Source organism: Heliangelus exortis, chromosome 16 (assembly GCF_036169615.1).
Source record: "Heliangelus exortis chromosome 16, bHelExo1.hap1, whole genome shotgun sequence".
Lineage (NCBI taxonomy): Eukaryota > Metazoa > Chordata > Aves > Apodiformes > Trochilidae > Heliangelus > Heliangelus exortis.
In genome coordinates, this window is record NC_092437.1 from 7,830,916 (window position 1) to 7,849,951 (window position 19,036).

Genomic DNA, 19,036 nt, shown 5'->3' on the forward strand with positions numbered 1-19,036 from the left:
TGCAATTTGTATGTGGGAGGTGCAGGATTCAGAAAACATATGGCACATGGAAAACAAATGACAGAGTGTGCTTTAGCACTCCTTTTGGCTATACTTATCACTCTTGTTGGGGTTTTTTTTTGAGACGTGAAATATGAGTGTAGGAACTTTCACCCTAATCTCTTTGGAAAAGTACTGAGAGTTATTTTTTGTGCATTTGTGATTTATAGAAGAAGGCCACCACATAACTCCTGGGAGCACAATGTTTTAAAAAAAGCACTGATCAAATAAACAGAATTACCTCCCTCATCGTTTTTTCCCTGGATGACAAACCTGGGTCTTGCACTGTAAAAACCCAAGGCCAATAGATTAGGGTTCTGTAGTATTACAGAGGGAACTGAGTTACTGAACTGGAAGCCCACCTGCAGCCTGTCTGTCTGTCTGTCTGTGTCTAGCCTAGGGGGAGCTTCACTGAAGACCGAGCCACACACAGCTGTTTGCCCCTGAGCTGAGGGAGCAGGAAGGAAGCATTAAGTTTGCCCTTCTCCAAGAAGAGCAGGATGTTCACTTCACATGAACTGAGGTAGACACAGAACACAGTATTGCTGTGTTTCAGGAAGACTCTTCTGTGATGTCCCTTGGGATGCAGATCAATGGGTGAGTAAAAGACAATGTCAGTCTTTTAATGACCCTGTAAAGAAAGTTGGAAGCCATGAGGACAGTCACAGCAGTGTTCAGTGCCAGTAGCTTACCTTGCCCCCCAGAAATACCCATGCTGTGTAGCCACTGCCATGCTTGCAGCAGTGATGCACATGTGGCTACAGGGACAGAGATGGCATGAAGAGCAGCAGAGGCCAGAGACAGGGATCTGGACAGAAAGGTTCTTCTAAATCTTGGCTTGAAATAAGAGAGAAGTGGAGACGTGGAGCTGTGTGGTGGAGATGCCTACTGGCAGCTACACCAGGATATTGGTTACATGTACTGAGATAGATGTTTTCAGATAATCTGTGTGGCTCATGGTATAAACATGGGGGTGTTCAGAAATGGGGAGTGTTTGTGATTAGTTTTCTTTAAATGACTATGAAAACAGCAGTTTCACAGTTGAGATATCAACAGTTCTGCAACAAGAGAGGAGAAAAACACTTTTGTCTGCACAGAGTGCTTTTGGAGGTTTAGAAAAGCTGAAAGTAAACCCAGAAGGGTTAAAACTAGTATTATCTATGCACAAGAGAACAAGCAGATTTGCCTCCTCTGATTTACAGATCCATGCTAGTATAAGCTCTGCAGTAAGACTGAAAGTCATGCTCTGCATACCATTGAGAGGGAAATCTTTTGAGGGTGGCATTTCTATCATGTCATAGGAAATTCCCAGGGAAAACAGAGCAGATAATAGAAGAAAGCACGGTCAGGGTGTTGATATCACTTCTGTACTCTGGGTCTGATTATTTTCTTAGCCATGTTCAAAGAGCAAGCATGAAGGCTCCACAGCATTCTGACTACCATGGGCTGGTTTGTACATCCACTGCTCCCTGTTTGGGGCTGGAGTACCTCCAGAGCTCACCCCAAGAGGCCTCACAGTTGTGCCCAAGCTTCTGCAGCTATCAAGATGGCCTCTTGCATGTTCTCTGAAGCTCTGGGAAAAGGGGAAGGTAACCTCCAGCTGAAGAAATACCTGAACTGTAAATATGGAGGCTTGGATAGTGCTCTGTAATGATACCACATCTGTCCTGATCTTATGGTCAGAGACAGGATGGACCAAATGGACCTTTGACTTAACCCTGTATGGCTATTCTGATGTTCTTACTTCATTGTTATTCAGCTTTATGAGAGGAGCAGAAGAATGTCATAAAGTCTTAGCAGTGTTCAGCTGTCGGGCAAATCTCTTGTTACAAAGGGCTGTGCATATTTAAGGTGAGGGAATAGAATATGAACACAAAACATGGCAATCGTTCACGTATAGCTGGAGGCTATGGGCTCCACAGCTCAGAGAAAGCTCAGCCTAGCAATGATTCAGAGAGCAAATATCCCAATGAGGACCAGGGAAGCTCTGTCAAACACAGGGGCTTTTGGAGCTCAAGGGACTGTGGCACAAAGTAATGTGACTTTGACCTTCACCAGACAGTGCAGAAAATTACTGGAAAAGAGTGAAGAATGGAAGAAAAGAGAATGTGGAGGTCATGGCCTTCCTGATTTCTCTGTTTTGGCTTGAAGCTTGAAGGCTGAACCACTGCTTTCATCATCTCCTGGAGCTCCTGAGCAGTTTTTTTATCATGGAGGAGCATGGTAGTAGCAAGGAAACTGAAGGATACTGAGAATCTGTAAACCGTGTTCCTGCACCCTTGCCTTTTTCTTCCTGGCCTGCTTTGCCTCACAGCTGCTGTTGTGTGCAGTTTCCATGCTGGTCATTTGATATTATACCAAAAGGAGACTGAGGGGGTACAGGGGTGCGGGGCCTCTGAGCATCCATTCACTCTGAGGTCTGTGATCCTCTGCAGTACAGGCTTCCCAAAAGATGAACTCCTTCTCCTTCATCTGTGCCTCTTTGCTGTAGCATAGCACCAAGAAAATGGCCTTGGCTGGCCTGAGAGAAGGTGAGCAAGGGGGAGCAGTGACTGCCAGCACAGAGCCCACTGGAGGGACTGCTGGAGGGGTGGAGTGGAAGGAAAGAACCACATCAAAGCCACTCCAGCCACCTTTCCTTTCCTTTCAAAAATGTCACTGCAGCACCCTCCACTTTCTATAACAATGTTTATCATTGTTCTTCGATTGTCTGGGACAATAAATGGTTAGAAATGAGCATATATCACCAGGAAATCTCTGCCTGCCCCTTCCCCCAAGCAGTGTCATAAAAACGTACAAATTCACATTAATAATGAAGTGCATTTCCCTGAGAAGCCACTGTGTATCTCAGGGAGAGCAGGCAAGGTGGCAGTTGCTGCAGAGTTTCCTATTAAAGAGCAGAGCAAATACTCATAAATCTGATGAGGGGCCAAAGCACATGTTAAGGCTGTCTCCTTCTTAATGGAACCTTTTCTGAAATGAAAAAAATATATATCTTGATATATTCAGGGTATTCATTAGACATGACAACCTCCTCCACTCCCCCATCTTTCCCTCCCCCACTTCTGCACGTGCTGACCCCAGGCAGAAGAGCAGGCACTGAGTGCTGGCAGGGAGGGATTTTGGAGGGAAGGAAGAACTGTTTTGTTTTAATAAAGGCATTGTATAAATTTGCTACGATGAACAAGTCCCCTCCTGGCTCCACGTCTCCCTCCTTCCTTCCACTCCAGCAAGGTGCTGCCAATTCCCTCTGCCTCCAGTCCCCTCTTGGCTGCCCAGCCCCTGCCATGGCCCATGCCCTTCCTGTCTGTCCATCTGCTGGGGAGGGGAGCAGACAGAACCAATGTTGTGCCCTGGAGCAGGATCCCTCTTGCAAACTTGAGTGTTGGAAACCTTTCCTGGCACCTCACACCTTCAAGAGCTTGAAGAAAGAAGCTCTGTGCCACATGTTGCTTGTTCTACCTCATTCCGCTTCTCCCAGGCAGGGTCCTGAGCTGGAAAGGCAATCCTGCAAATCCTGGGAGCCTTTGCTGAGGTGTGAAAACCAGTGCAAAGGCCTGATCCTGCCCATCAAATGGACCCAGCCCAGATGCACAAACAAACCTGGTTATGAACCAAGGAGATGGGAAGAGATGGCAGAATAAGGCCTGAAGACTACAGATTAATAATCATGAATTATCTGTTCATTATCCCAATAAATAGTGAAAAATCTCTTCCTCCTTTCCTCCTCCCATAAAGCCATATCCATAATGTTCCTCATTTTCCATCTGTGCTCCATCATATTTGCACTGAGTGATCATCCTGCTAAATTACATTATTTTTTATTGAAAGGTGCTTTCAAGGGCTGGATACAGCTCATGTCTTTTCCTTTTGTTATTGATCTTTGCAATTTGATTGCTGAGGTGTAAAATGTATAAATAAGACTCAAATACCCTTCCTTTGAAATCTCACAGGGTAAAAATGTTCTGCTACACATTATGAAGGCTGTAGCATTTAATAATATCAGACACAGCAAGGAGAAGGCAAGATTTTGATATCCTTATGAATACTGAATGCTTGAAGAAGTAGGTGCTATTCAAGGTCAGATAAAATCTGGTCAAAATACTTAAAAGTTGCTGTTTCTTTGTGAGGAGAAGAATTCCTGCCTTTTGGGGGCAAAAGCTGTCAGATACAGTATGCTTATACAGAGCCTTGATACAATCTGGGTTGACCTAGTGGGCTGGATGCTCCAGTACAATGTTAAATAATCCTGATCCTAATAGCAACCTGTTGTATTCATAAAAAGCAAGTAAATCTGCACCAAAGTATCTGTGCTGACACATTCTGATGCATCATCTGGCCTGACCCTGCTCTCAGGGAAGCCAAGAACACACTATTCTAGATTTTACAAGGACTATTGCAAGGCTGAAAAAATGCTATCCAGGAAAACTTTGAAGATTTAAAAATGTTACATTAAAAATATCCTGGTCCACCAGTTTGGGGAAAGAGTAATGAATTTCAAAGAACTAGGGGGACTGAGGCTTCATCAGAACAAGTACAATTTTGAGGGAGGAGTGATGAGGTGGAGGTGTTCCCTTGTGGAGGATGAGCTCTGCATCACTCCTTCAGCACAGCAGCAAGACCAAGCTATTCCTCTCCTCTTCTCCTGTCTCCTCTTCTTCATGGAGCTCACCAATTTTACCCAGTTTATTCCAACAGAAGTCTATTTTAAAATAGAGCTCTCCCACAGAAATTTTTTACCATAGAGAAGTCATCATATTCCAACAAGATGTTGTCAGAAAAGGCCCATTGGAACTGAATAATCCAGGCTTTCATTGCAAGAACCTTTTTCTTTCTGGCTGATGACATGGTGAGAAGAATTGTCAGTTTTTGGTGGTTTTTTTTTTTTTGTAAATGCTGCTTACAAAATTCTGGTGGATGCAACTGCAGGCATTTACTTCCCAGCATGTTTGATCCTCCTAAAGGATCTCTCAGCTCATAATGTTTGCTGCTGTGAAGAAATGAAAGATGAAGAGCAAGCAAAATTCTCTAAAATATAGTTTTGGACTACTAATTCATGCAAGTGTCCTTGCTCATGTAACACCAGTATTAGCTAGCAGTGGAACATGATGTTCCAAGCAGTTTCTACTGTCTGAGAAGGATGAGAAAATAAACTCCACAGAAGAAAAAAATCTTCTATTTGTGTATACTTAACACATACAGTTATCTACGTGTCCTATATATCATTTAACAAATTGCTTTGCAATTTTTACAGGGCGTGGTATAATGACTGATTTAAAATCACTGCATTGCTTAAACTGCATTGTTCTTCATCAAGTTGAGTCATTTTTATGTGAAGTGTCAAGCTCTCTAACAAATAACTGCTGCCAGACAAATCAAGTTCCTCATCTTAAAGCTACGGCTAAATAGTTTATAGCTTTAATCTGCTCACTGAGGTGTGCAGTCTATGACAGTAATTATAAATGCAAGGAGAAATTATAGCTGAATGCTTTAACTGCATTAGGAGCCATTTGATGAACAATCATGATTGCCTGCTCATTTTCAACAATAGAGGGCAAGTTAGTGTCAGTGCATTAGAGGATTTTCAGTTCTGCTCTGCTCTTTCTTCCATTTACCACAGAATGTCAGTTGTCTCCTATAAAGTAGAAAAAAAAGCACTGTAGAAGCTTTAAACTTGATGGTTAAAAAAAGACAAAGGAGGAAACAGAGAGAAAAACTGTTTATCATTATGACTCATTTTTTTTTTGTGTGTGTTGCTGCAGCCTTATTTTCAAATTAGTTCATCTCAGGTAGCTGCCTGTTTACTTATCAGGGTCTTTTGAAAAAGAAATCAAGAAATCTCCCTAAGCAACTTGGTAAATTTGACTTTATAGAGACTTATTCCTACAAAAAGTTGTAATGAGACCACAGAAAGCTTTGGTTCCTGACAAGTTCATAGCCAATCTCACCTGACTTCAAAGTAAGAAAGATAATTCTGTCTTTGCTTTTTTTTTCAGAACAACAAAAAAATTCTGATTTAGTTGGAAAAATGAACAAATGTGCTCCAAAGATATAAGTCAACATACAAATTACTTCTAATTAAAGCCATGTTCCTTAATGCTCATGAGTTTTCTTTGAAGGATAGCAAGAAAAACAAATTTGAAGCAGGTTAAATGAAAGAGAACAGAGCCTTCAGGCAGTTGTACTTTAGACATAATTTTACATTATATTACTCAATGCATATCACTTAGAAGAACCCCAGAAAACACCAAAGATGACTATAAAACAGATATATACATCTTTATATTTAAGAAGAACTTATGGCAAATTTCTTATAAACAGCATCACAGAGGTCTTAAAAATAAATCCAAATCCAGTACATATTTTACTGCTGTACTATCCCAGATTATTAATTTATATTTTTAATGACCACTAACATTTTAAACTATATAAACTTTAATATCAAATTTCATTGATATATACAAAGTATTTTATGTGTTTATGCCTCAAGTACTCTCCCCATTATTTTATTTCCATTTATTTCCCTATGTTTTCTGTATTTTTATTTCTATTTCCCTACAATATTGCCTGGAAGTAAATGCAAACGTGTGCACATTTTAAGAATCTCAGCATGCTTTGTATTTCTTGTTTCTAAATACTGTGCTCTTTCTATGTTATTATTCAAATATATACTGAATCTTAAAAATTACATGGTAAGAATAAGTAAACTCTGAAAATCCCTGTTATTTGATTTAGTCTCCTTGCAGATCTCAGGAAGAAACCCTATGAATAAACTTCTAACACAGTCAGAACTTTCGTAGGCTTGTGGCTCCAAAACTGTAATAAAATCTTTACAAAGCTATCCAAAATACCCCATCATTTCATACAATTTGTGCTATCATGCATACCAACTAAAATTATAGTTCCAGATAACAGTGCTATCACTCTGTCATTGCAATTTAAATATATTTTTTTCAAAGGTAGATACAACCTGCATCTTGATATAAATTAGAAATGGATGAATATTAAGAGGACAGCAATTTCTTGGTATCCAAAGGCAGACAGGACAGTGTCTTATTTATGCAGCTACATAAACCCAAATAATACCCGGGATGTGTCTGTGCAGTTATTACAATGAAGAAACCACCTTTTCTTTTTATTCCCTTGGAGTTTGTTTTTTTCTTTGTACTTGTTTCCCAAAGACTCAGAACCAGTAACATGTTTATAAAGGTGGGTGTTTGGTTTGCCTTTTAGTAATAACAAGGTGCTTTTCAGACCAAATCTGAAATATTTGTCATGTATTAAGCCATGAATGTGCCAAAGTAACTGTTACATTAATAGATCTGGCAGATAGCTTTTGTTTGATAGTACCCAAATTACTGGTTTGCTCTTGTAACTCTTGTGTGAAATCTATGAATGGCAGATTCTTAATACTCATTAACTGGTGGGAAAGGAAACAAAGTATGGTATATTTTGCCTAAGCAATATCTTGTAGGCTTTCTGATATTTTGTCAGGTTTGTTGATTTTGAATGGTCAGATAAACACGGAACATTTATTTGTTGAATTCTAATGTTGGGTTACAAATGCCAAATAGAAATTCAAGGGTATTGGGCCCAATTTAGCAAACAAACTCCTTTTGAGTTTGCTGGCTAAAATATGCAGAAAGGATAAATCCAGGCAGCATGTACAAGATGTATGCAAAACTTAAATCTTATTGCACTTGAATACTGACGTTATACTCCATAGTAATAGCTTCTATTACCCATCCCAAAGTAACCCTTTGATTAGTGGTTTAAATTATTCAAAAGTAGCCTTTTTAATGGAGCTTAAGTGATTCACAGTCCTTGCGCTGGCTCTGCACACAGAAAGTGTTTTTTAAAGCTTCATGAATATTTGCAGCAAACAAATGTGAAATCTTCACACAACCGGGTATTCATCCTCAAAGTGCCTGCACCCTCAATTAGCCAGAGAATAGCCACAATAGCAGGTGGCGTAAGTGACAACTCACAACACATCTTTAATTTTGACTGTCTGACAAATTCATTTTCCGAATGTTATGCAAGTAATGAACATGTTGGAGAAAATCTGAATCTGCACATGATTATTCAGTGAACAGAAGCAGAGCCTGAGTCTGCTAGGGAGATTGTTGGGAGTGACTGACACAGCCTCCGTAGGAATCAACCCGTTAGAACAAAAAACTTCTGTTTGGACTTTTAGTTGATGTTCCGCAAATTTATTTAAAACAAGAATATTCAAGTTTGTGCATCAAGTAAAATTAAAAATGCAAAAAATGGTGTCATCTGAATATTACAGTACATGTTATAAACATTGATTGTGGCAGTGCTTCGGTTGGTGTATCTGTCAGCAAAAAATAGCAACACTAATGTAGAAGTATCCTACTAACACCTTGTTGAAATATTAAACTTGTAAAAAATCTAGCTGCTTTCTCAATTAAGCATTACCCCCCACACACCCAGGTTATACAAAAGCTTGCACTGAAGTCAATGATGTTTATGGATTGACTAGCACTCCCACCAACATGAAATATAATCAGTCATCTTAAAGCTTAAAGAAAGAGTGATGGTTAAAATGATGTGACAAAAAAGGCCACTTCACAACAGTAACTGTTTCAGTAAGTGTAAAATATTAAAATACTTTACAAAACTGAATATCCAAATATCAACAAAAGAATAACCTAACTTCTAGATAGAAAGTTTATTTGTAGATTCTTGAGGTTGTGTTTGAGATTATGAGAGCCTTGGAATAATTAAGATTTTGCTAATTTGACACTTGAATAGTCTTCTTTTCATCCATCAGAATCAGATTTACTGATGTGTTAACACACATCAGTGTGTTAAGGTAATAATCTTTCAGTTTTCACTGCTTTTTTTCTGCTTTTTCCATTCACAAAGAGTAGCATTTAGTTGTTACATTCCACATTGAAATGCAGAGGACATGAAGTGATTAATTCTTAGAAACAAAAATAAAGAGTGAGAAGTGGCAAAACAGCTATATTGAAAATATTAATAAACAACATTTCTGTATGGGGCAGCATGGTTAGGTGCTTACCAAGCTCTCTTTTTTGCAAACATAAAATGGAGAAGTACATGCAATTAGATTTATGAAGCAGGAGTACATTATGGATCTTATACTGTTTTCCTACATTGAAGAAAGTACGAATGTCTTACGAGGCCTCCTTAAAATAATGAAATTAAAACTCACTATAGAGCATGCATACCTTAAGAGTTATTCTTCATCCACTTCTGCTACAAATTGTGAATGGTGTTCTGGTGACTTGCTGTGTGTTTTGCTTAGATGAAGTTTTACTGCATGTTTGCTCGCAAATGTCCGACAGCACAACTTACATTTGAACTTAGAGTCTGTGTCCTCTTCTCCAGCTATTGTTTCAGGAGATCTTTGAACTGAAACTCTGGAGATTTCTTGCTCTACCTTGGTTTGCTGCTCCACAGCCAGCCTGTTCATGTCTTTCATTTGGAAACCTAGATGAGATTCTAAGTGGGTAATGTAAGTAGATGGGGTTCGAAACTGAGATGCACAGTCGCTGCAATAAAAGACTGGATGTCCTTTGTCCATGTTTTTCAAAAACTTTGTTCCTCCAGTTTTCCTAAGTTGATACTTGACATTTGCCAACCAGTGGCTGATGGTGGTCATTGACAGTCCAGTAAATTTTGAAATCTGCATTCGCTCCTGTGGGCCTAGATCTGATAGTAAATATTTACCTTCAGATGTCTGGAAGAGGCTGGAAGCAAACTGGGCTTGCAAGATGAGAAGATGCTGAGGGTTCCAGTTTGACTGTCGGCCCTTCCTTTTATGCAGAGTGGAGACTTCTGTCGAGACATCTTCAAAGCGTCGGACATCTATTTCCAATTTCATAGATGGAATCCTTGAAGATGCAGCAGGTTTTGGTGTGGTAGCTTTGGGAAGAACTTTGACCATGTCAGCGATGTCAGACAGAGCATGTTTTTGAGGTGGAGAAGTACAAGATTGTGCTTGAGCTGACTCAGCCTTCTTGCCTTTGGATTTGGTCAGGTCAATAGGCTGATCATTGTTTTCAAACAAATAGTGCCTGGATACACTTGCAGGCTTTGGTGGGGTTGGAGCAGGAGATAAAACTGGTTTCTCCATGATATTTAGGTTAGGCTTGTGGAACATAGAAATTGTGCTAGAGCTGGGGCTGGAGTTGGATTGAGGCCGTAAAGGCTCAGTGGCTTTGCCCAAGTGATTATTCAGTACTGACTGCAGTGCACTGAGAGGGTTGACACAGGGCAGTTCAGATGAGTGGTTGGCAGCAGCACAGCCATTACTAAGAGAAGCTGCTGGTTGTTCCTTGAGGACTGTTTTTTCTTTTCCACTGTCCTCTTTAATTTTGTCTTCTTCTTTCAAGGGACATGGTTCTGTCTTTTTTGGCTCCACAGAGGCTTCAGATTTTAGGAGAGGTTCTTTCTCACTCTGGCTGAGTGAGGCAGGCTCAGCTTGGATGCCCTCTTTAGCATAGTCCTTTTGTACCTCCTCCTTGTCATCACTTTCCTTCTTCACTTGAGTGCATTGGGCCACATTTGCTGAGATAGGGACCAGAGGCATGACCTTCCACTTTGGAGCTATTGGCCTCAGCTTATTGGTGATCGTTGGCCTGATTTGCAGTACTTGGGAACCCACAGGCAAAGATGGCTTAGCTCCTTCTGAGAGCTGATAAGCTGCATGGATGCTGGGATATGCACTCCAGCTGGGTGCTCCATTTTGAGCTTTATTGATGGCTGTTGTGACAGTGTTCTCCAAGGATTTTAAAATGTCCCCACCACCCTTTGAACCATCTTCTAAATCTTCTTCTCTGAGGTACTGGTATTTCATTGTGGGATCCAACGGCTTCTGAAGAGTGTCTTCATACTCTTCAGTTTTTACTGTTTTTTCATCTTTGGCTGCATCATCAGCTTTATCTTTTTTACTCTCCTTTTTTACTTCAGAGGTGGGAGCTGTGCATTCTGCAGATGATTTACTGGTTGATTTGGAAACTGGGCTGTCATTGGCTGGTGCTTCAGACAGTGATTGCATCTTTTCCACAGCTAAAGGATCCAGAACAAGTTGCTTTCCTTTCTTTGAAGCTGAACTTGTGACTTTCAAAAAATGACCAGTGACCATCATGTGGGTCGTGAGCTGCTGCAGGGTATCATGGGAACTTCCACATTCCATACACTTCAAAATCTGGGATTTGCAGGCCTCAAACTGCCATGTGTAGCTGGCGCCGTTCTGGTAGCCGTAGCGGTTGTTAGAAGATAACTGCAGGTTCGTGTTCTTTTGAGGAGAAAAAGTATCTGAGAAAGACCCGGTCGTGGAATCGGGGGAACAAGGCCTGTTAACATCAAACACACGTTTCTTTGCTGGAGTGACCATTTTTGAAGAAATGGTTGGTACCGGCTCCTTCAAAGGCACTTTTTGGTAATGCTTTGTTTTGATCATATGAACACTCAGATCTTGAAGGGAATCAAAAGAGTCACCACAGAACATACATTTCAGAACTTTTTGTGCATCTTCCTTGTCCATGTCCTGGAAAGCCCTTTTTCGGGGCTTTGAGTAGCTGGTAGGTCTGTGCTTGTCCTTTTTATGGTTGTCATCTTGGTAGTGACCTGTCTCATTCATGTGAACCGTTAATTCCACTAAGGTGTCATAGGCAGCGCTGCACTGCCGGCACCGGAACCGGCTGGCACCCGTGAACACGGTCCCACACATTTTGCTGCTCTGCCTGTAGAGCTGGACCGAGCTAAACAGGTTGGGTTTGGAGACAGGTCTGGAAGGTAAATTCTGCTGTAAGCTTTTTGACAGTGCATCTTGGTGCCAATCAAAATCAGCTTTGTTCCCTCCGTTTCTATTGTCGCAACTCCTCTTTTCAGAGTTGGACAACTTGAAACCCAGCCCTAAGCCTGTCCAGTAAGAGTCTGACAGTATGTTGGCATAGACTGCTGTCATTTTATCCATGCAATCATGTGCTTCGTTCTGGGCTTTGGGATGGGTGCTGGGTTTTGGGTCCTGGGGCTCTCGAGAGCAAATGCTTTTAATATCTGCCACATGGTCACTACCATCACTCAGCAGTGATTCATTTTCTGCATCCTGGTTAGATATATGGCTGACGGGGGAATTCTGGTAACTAAAGTTCCCTTTCTGCTCAGGACCCACTTCGTGTTCCTCATCCGTGCCAGTGTCATTGCTGCCCTGGAGCTGAGCAGTTGAGTTGTTGTCGTCCTCATCTTCTTCTTCCTCCTTTATATCTTCCTCTTCCTTTAAATCTTCCTCTTGGACATAACCTGAAATGTAATGTCAATATATGAAATAACTTGGTAAGGGACAATACTACAGTTCAAGCTCTCCAGTTATACTTTGTGATTTCTTGACTGGACTTCACTGTAATCTACAACTTTATTGCATGTTTGTTCTGGAAGTGAAAAAAGCCAATTGATGTCTCTTTTTCTGAAGGCTGATGCATTTTATTGGCAGATGAACATAATTCTTTATAACTGCCACAGACTGTGATTTAATAATCTGACTGTCATGGGAGTATAATTCTAAATGTTCTCTAATGGGATGGTTGGAAAATTCATATGTACAAATTTAAAGTTTATATTAATGGCTTCGATTCTATAAAATTATTTTAGCCTTAGTAAAATAAAGGGTAGAACTGGCAAGGAACAGAAGAAAATAACTGTTGTAATCTTCCTGGTTCATAGCATCACCTAGGTACAGTAACCTTTTACCATTTGATCACCTAAAAATGCACTACAATGTACACAAATAATTTATATGTCAAAATACATCTGAAAGCATTAATAGGCAAAAGTGGAATTCTTTTGTTTATAGAAGTAATGTATTGTGTACCATAAAAGCAAATTGTGCTTCAGTAAAATAAATCCAGAAATTTCAGGGCAAGGACCCTTGGAAGTTATAGAAGAGTATTAGGATATGACAGAGAAAGACCAAAGTTAACAGTAAAACAGGAAAGTAATTGTGCCTAAGTTATAGGAGTGAACCTGGTTAAAACCAGACTGAAGAATCCGGGAAAAGGGCTTTTAAGGGTGAACTGAGCTCATTGCAGCAATTGGATAAATACACAACTCAACCCCAGGCCCCCATGAAAAGGGATGGAGCAGGACAAATGGCTCAGACATGTTTTCACAAAACCCCCATGCAATTTTTTCAATAGACCCTGCAAAGCTGTTGTGCACAATGCAAGTGGACATGGAAACAATTCATTGTTATTGACAGCCACTCATCAGAATTAAATGTTGATTTCAGAAGCACAGCTCTTCATAGGAGATATGTGATGAGCTCTTCCAGGTAAGTGCAAACACAGTGCTAACCCTAGTGACTGCACTGCAGTCTCTAGTTGTACTTTGTTGGGTTTGCTTAAGATCTAGATTTCTGTGTCAGGCAAGGATGGAAAAAAAAAACCAAAACAAAAAAACCACAAAACAAACAAAAGAACAAAACAAAAAACAGAAAAAAACCCACAAACCAAACCCCCAAAATAACACAGTAGTTATTGTTAAGCAACCCAAAAAACTCAGGAAATGCAAGGTGAATGAGCCCAGAAGTGTTACTTGTTTGAATTCTAACTCCTTCCCATCTTCTGAGAAAAGCCATTTTATGGCTTTTTGAGAACCTGGCTCATTTTGTTCCCTTGAATTTGGTACTCTTGCAAAAAAAGATACTCTTTTAGCAAATCCAAGGTAGAGGCAGAAAAGGTGAGAAGCATTTTGATTAACACACAGTCAAAGCCTTTCAGTTTTTTCAGGTTCTGTGTATCCCTTTCTGAGCTCATGTGTTTTTCAGGGGGACAAGGAGAAGGCAGGGACATAGAGGAGGCATCGTTGTGGATAGGCTGAGGACACTATGCCATGCTTCTCCTTCCAACACCCTTCCTTGGACCTGCACAGATCACACCAGCTCAGGGCTGGGCTTGGCTTACACCAAGAGCAATGCCAAGCAACTTCACAACGAGAGGAAAAGATTACAGCAGTGGCTATAAGCAGATGACCTGGACACAATTTTATCATGATTATATATTAATCACATATTAGTAGGAATACTGTGCTCCTCATCTGATGCTTTCAGCAAAGAAGCTAAATATTTAATATGAAGTGCTAAATATTTTTAACATAAGCCCTTTAGTAATGTGTTGGGGTACAGCAAATATTAGTAGCCTCACTACAGATGACTGAGACAGGCAGCAAAGACAACACTAAGAAAAAAATACTTTTTCTTCTCCCTAAACTTCTTCTCTAGTATTCAGACAATGCTTTCTGCGTATCCCTTTCTGAGCTCATGTGTTCTTCAGGGGGACAAGGAGAAGGCAGGGACATGGAGGTGGTAAAAGCTCCTCCACGTCAGGAGCAGTAACCTTGTTACCCAAGCAGCAGGAACTGAGGAGCGGGACTGGCGTGGTTCTCGCGGTGTTAGAGACACTGCACAGCGTAGGTAGCGGTGCTGGCCCCGTGCCAGGCTCTATCACAGTGCCAGGCATCTTACACAGAGCAAAACAAAAATAAGGAGGGAATCCATTGAAGGAATCAGACAAAACAGACAGCAAAGAGCATTCACAAAGTTTGGGGTCTGGTGGAAATTTGATTCTCCATGTCAGCCCCAGTTCTTTGAATGTTATTAACCTGGTTTTCACCAGAAGGTGATTTTTTTTTCCTTTGGCAGATACATATGGTAGTTTCTTCCTCACAATATCCTTTGTCCATCTAAAAGGATTTACTAGGAGAAACAGAAGTACCAGACAGCTGCACATCCCCCACAGTGAAGATAAAATTTTCTGCTTAATTAGGCATTGACATGTTTACTATAACCTTTACAAAAGAGTAACTCGTGCTGAGAAATCTTTTTTTTTTTTTTTTTTTTTTTTTTTTTTTTGTGCCTGTATGAGATACAGACACAATCTTAAGTGCTAAAAGTAACTTATTAAGAAGCACCAACAAAATTCCATAAAACAATCAGTCTGGTCCATTTTAATGGTTAAGGGTTCTCAGCAGCTTTGAAAACACATTTTGGTCTCCTACTTGCAAAGCCATTTCTGTTCATTTAAATGATTTAAATTGCTGTGGGCATTTTAAGGATAGTAGAGACATCTGTGTAGACAACCTAAGGTACCAGAAATGCCTGTGTCCTTCCAACAGTGATTTTCAGTAAAATTCCACTGGACGTGAAATTTGATATGAATGGATGTAGCTATTTAACAAAAATTACATTAATTTAAGTGGACTTTGCATTATTTATTTTATAAGTAGAGGGTGTCTTCAGCCTGTAAACCCACATGCTTTAAATGAAGTGTCTGTAATAAGTAGCATAAATTTTGGACGTCATACTGATGTCCATATATTAAATTGTTGAGTGACCTGTTCTCTTTCCACCAGTTCTCCCCAAGGTTTATTCTGACATTCCAAACCTCTGAGATGCTCATATATAGCTGTCTTACAGGAAAAAAAAATAATTAAAGAAATCCAGACTTGGTAATCAGATGCATACTTCCTCCTTTTCCCAGACTGGATTTTTTCCCACCAAAATGAAACAGGTCCAGGCAGAAATGTAAGAGGGACAATGTGCAGTCCTCAAGAAGTATGGGACTTAAAATTCACTATCTTGAAGACTGGACAAAACCCAGGAGCCTCAGAGCATTGATTAGAAGCAATTTCTAGCTTCCTATGTGGAAATACAATATTTGGTTTTAATGCTGATTGATCCCAAGCTAGCATATTTCAAAATCATGACATCAGTAAGGATAATATTATCGTATGAATAATAATCATAAACACAGTTCCAAAATGTTTTAACTTTTTAAAAATTTCCCTCTGTGCCTTTGTGATTGGATTCACAGTAACTTAAGAAATTTGCTACACTAGGACAAGCGTTGCAATAAACAACTGATTCTTCAAAAGATGACATTTTCTTAGATATTTCTAGAATATTTCTACAGAGTACCTAGAAGAATGCAGATCCAGTTAATGCACCCGCAAAAACCCTTCTTTAAACTTATAGGTCTAAACCCATCCACATCCACCTTGAATCCTCACCCCCACTCTCGGTAGCACTGAGCCAGGCTCCCAGTGAATCCAGTGGAGACTTCCAGACCTTTGCACTCCTGACCGTAATTTGCAGCACGTTCCACATCACTTCTGACCTTGAATTGTGTGAATAGACTTTTTTTTTTTTTTTTTAAATAAAAAGTGTTTATTCTGACTCTTAACTTTCTACCAGTGGATGCTATTTTCACTCAAATTTGCTCTTTTTTCCACACAGAGAAACATTTCTTAAAATACATATGAACATGTTTCTTTCTGAGACTGGAAAACTTATTTTATGGCAAGAAAATGGACAGTGAATCATTGTCCAGAACAACACTGTTAATGCATGTAAAATCCATGCACCATCTGCACTTCTTCATATATATATATATTTTCCAGTTTTACTTGAAATAACATCATTAGCAGAGCAATCTCATAGTGCTATAAGGTGATCTTGTTTCCTTCTTGTCTGGCTTCAGCTCAAACATATTTTTGTGTTTGGCAGAAGCTGTTTCTTTCTCTGAAATATTTTATGCAGATAATGGATAATGACCACTTCTCATTATGTTACTCAAAAATGTCTAACCACGTTAGCTACCCAAAGACAAATCTTAGCCTGGCTCTTTGTACAAGTTCCTAGCTTTGGATCCATCCCAGTTTGAAAATCAACTGGAGAGATAAGTCAGCATCTGAGGGAAAAAAAAAACAACTTTGCTGCATAACTTCTATATCAAAGACTTTTTGGAATTTAATTGGACTAAAACTAACGCAAGACTCTGGAAAGAATGGAGAAACACGAAATCTGTACAAACAAGGGTGCATTATATAATTTCAGAGCTTTTTAAACTATGTTAAAATTTCTGTACCAGAGAAATAACTTCCTATTAAGTTCCACCAGATGGAAAGAAAACCCAGGGAAAGGTTCCCATTCTCACCACAGAGGGAGCAGAGAGTGTCTGGCTCTGAGTCATGGGTGTTGGAGACAAAAGAGCATCTCCGTCATCTGCTGTAAATGTCCTGGTAGCATGAGGTTTATTCTTAAAGGGTAGGCTTCCCAAAGGAGGCTTTAGATGTTCCCAAAACCTCAGAAAAGGCTGAATATGCTCAGTTGCCCCTTTTCTGGGGTGCCAGGTAATTATTTTGGGTAATGGGAAGATATTTGCACTTTTTGATGCTTTTATTATTTACCACCACATCCAAATTAATTTTGCAGTGGCTCAGGAAGGAAGTTTCAATCGTCACACTACTGATGCAATTTTGTGTCATCTCAAAGGGGAGATTTTTGCCAATGTTCCTTTGTCTTTTGTCTAAACCTTTCTTTTTCAAATTGTTACAGCAGCAGATACTAAGGTATGAATTTCTGCCTATAGCAGAGTAGGAAAAGAAACATCCACTATCATCCACTGCTGGAGGATAGAAGCAGCCTCTTGCAAGACGAGCTTGCAAGCCACTGCAGCTTCAGAGCAAGGAAACTTGCAGTGGCTTCTTCCATAACTGAATTTTAACATGCAAAGGCAATTCCATTGTGCCATAACCATTATTTATATATGATGCTGAAATGAGGCAATTTTGGGCTTTCATTTTGATGTACTCTAATTAGACTTGTATTATAAAGTTTTCTATTAAATGTCCAATTTCCTACTGGTTAAGAAGGCAAAATACCCACTTGTTTCAGTGGGACTTTTAGCAGCACAAAGGAGAACAGATTATGTCTTTCATACATTGCATCCTACACAGTCACGAGTGAAATGAAAATGATCTCTGGCTGGAAGCATATGTGCAGGGAAATAGCTTGTGAGCAACCCATAAACTTGAAGCAAAACCAATAATAAAACTGGGAGAAAAAACAAACAAAAGGAAGACCAAAAAAGGGAGGAGAGCTGATGTACTCTGCTGAGCTGAGAGTCAATAGCAAGGACAGAATTACTATCGAGTTTCTTGAATAATTTGCTTTAAGGGTGGTGTTTAAAAAGTCAGTTATTGCACTGCAAAAAACCAGCCAACCAACCAAACAACAGAACAACTTCAGTCATATTTGCCTTGCTCTGGATTCAGTCGGTGTGAAGAGGTAAATTGCCAGGTGCTAGCTGCTGCAGAAATTGATTTAACTGTGCTCAGAGCCAACAGTTCAAGTTCCTTACATGAGGGCTTATGGTGTAAGTGAATAATTTGCCTTTGGTCAAAACATTGCTGTTTGTTATTTCATACAAAGCCCCGGAACTCACAATTCCATTGTTTCAACCAGCTGAAGGTGTTTGATGTTCTCCAGATTGTATTTTCAGCAAATATGCTTCTAATGAAAGCCATGAATCACTGCATTATTTGAATGCAAAGAACTCGACCTGCACAGCCCTTTGCCCCCCACCCCACCTGCCTGCCCCTCACAGCCAAGTCCTCACTTTGTCCTCCAGGGGTGAAGTTTCAGACAGGTGTCAGGTTAATACATGTCCCATTTAATTCCTAGTACAGAAACAAAAGGTGCTTTCCAAAATGCAGTTTGGTCCTGAGCAATTAAAGGAGTACAGTAGCAGCAAATATGTTTTCCTCATTAGTTATTTTAATGGTACCAGTATTAATCACTTTACTCATTAAAACATAAGTGTGATAAAACTTTGCCTCTTTGCCTTCACTCTATTTTCTCCTGTCCTATTTATTGCTGTGGAAAACAGCAGAATGGATTTGTAAATTTATAGATTATCTCGTTTAAAATCCAAGTTTCAAATTATGTTTTCCCTCTTTCATTATCCTAGGTTCCTCTAAATACCAATCTAAATTTCTTTAAATGCCATGAGCTACCAATCAGAATCACAAAAATATATATTATCTATATAAATTGAAATTGTAATGAGTCTTACTAGTGTATTGCTAGCACTTTGGTTCATTTGATATGAACTTTGTTTTTTTAAAGTACCACATGGTAAGGCTTTGAAACTTCAGTTTGTAAAAA

General features: G+C 39.8%; 1 protein-coding gene across 3 annotated transcripts in view; it reads right to left on the minus strand.

The window, feature by feature from the left end:
- Positions 1–19,036, minus strand: part of TSHZ2 (teashirt zinc finger homeobox 2) — a 222,980-nt gene that overhangs the window by 77,721 nt on the left and 126,223 nt on the right. For 2 of the 3 annotated variants that reach the window (XM_071760118.1, XM_071760119.1), the window contains exon 2: positions 9,258–12,336. In XM_071760118.1, coding sequence (XP_071616219.1) covers positions 9,266–12,336 — 3,071 coding nt within the window. In that variant the 3' untranslated portion in view covers positions 9,258–9,265. The remainder of the gene's footprint in view (positions 1–9,257; positions 12,337–19,036) is intronic. The other variant, XM_071760120.1, reaches the window with a different exon arrangement.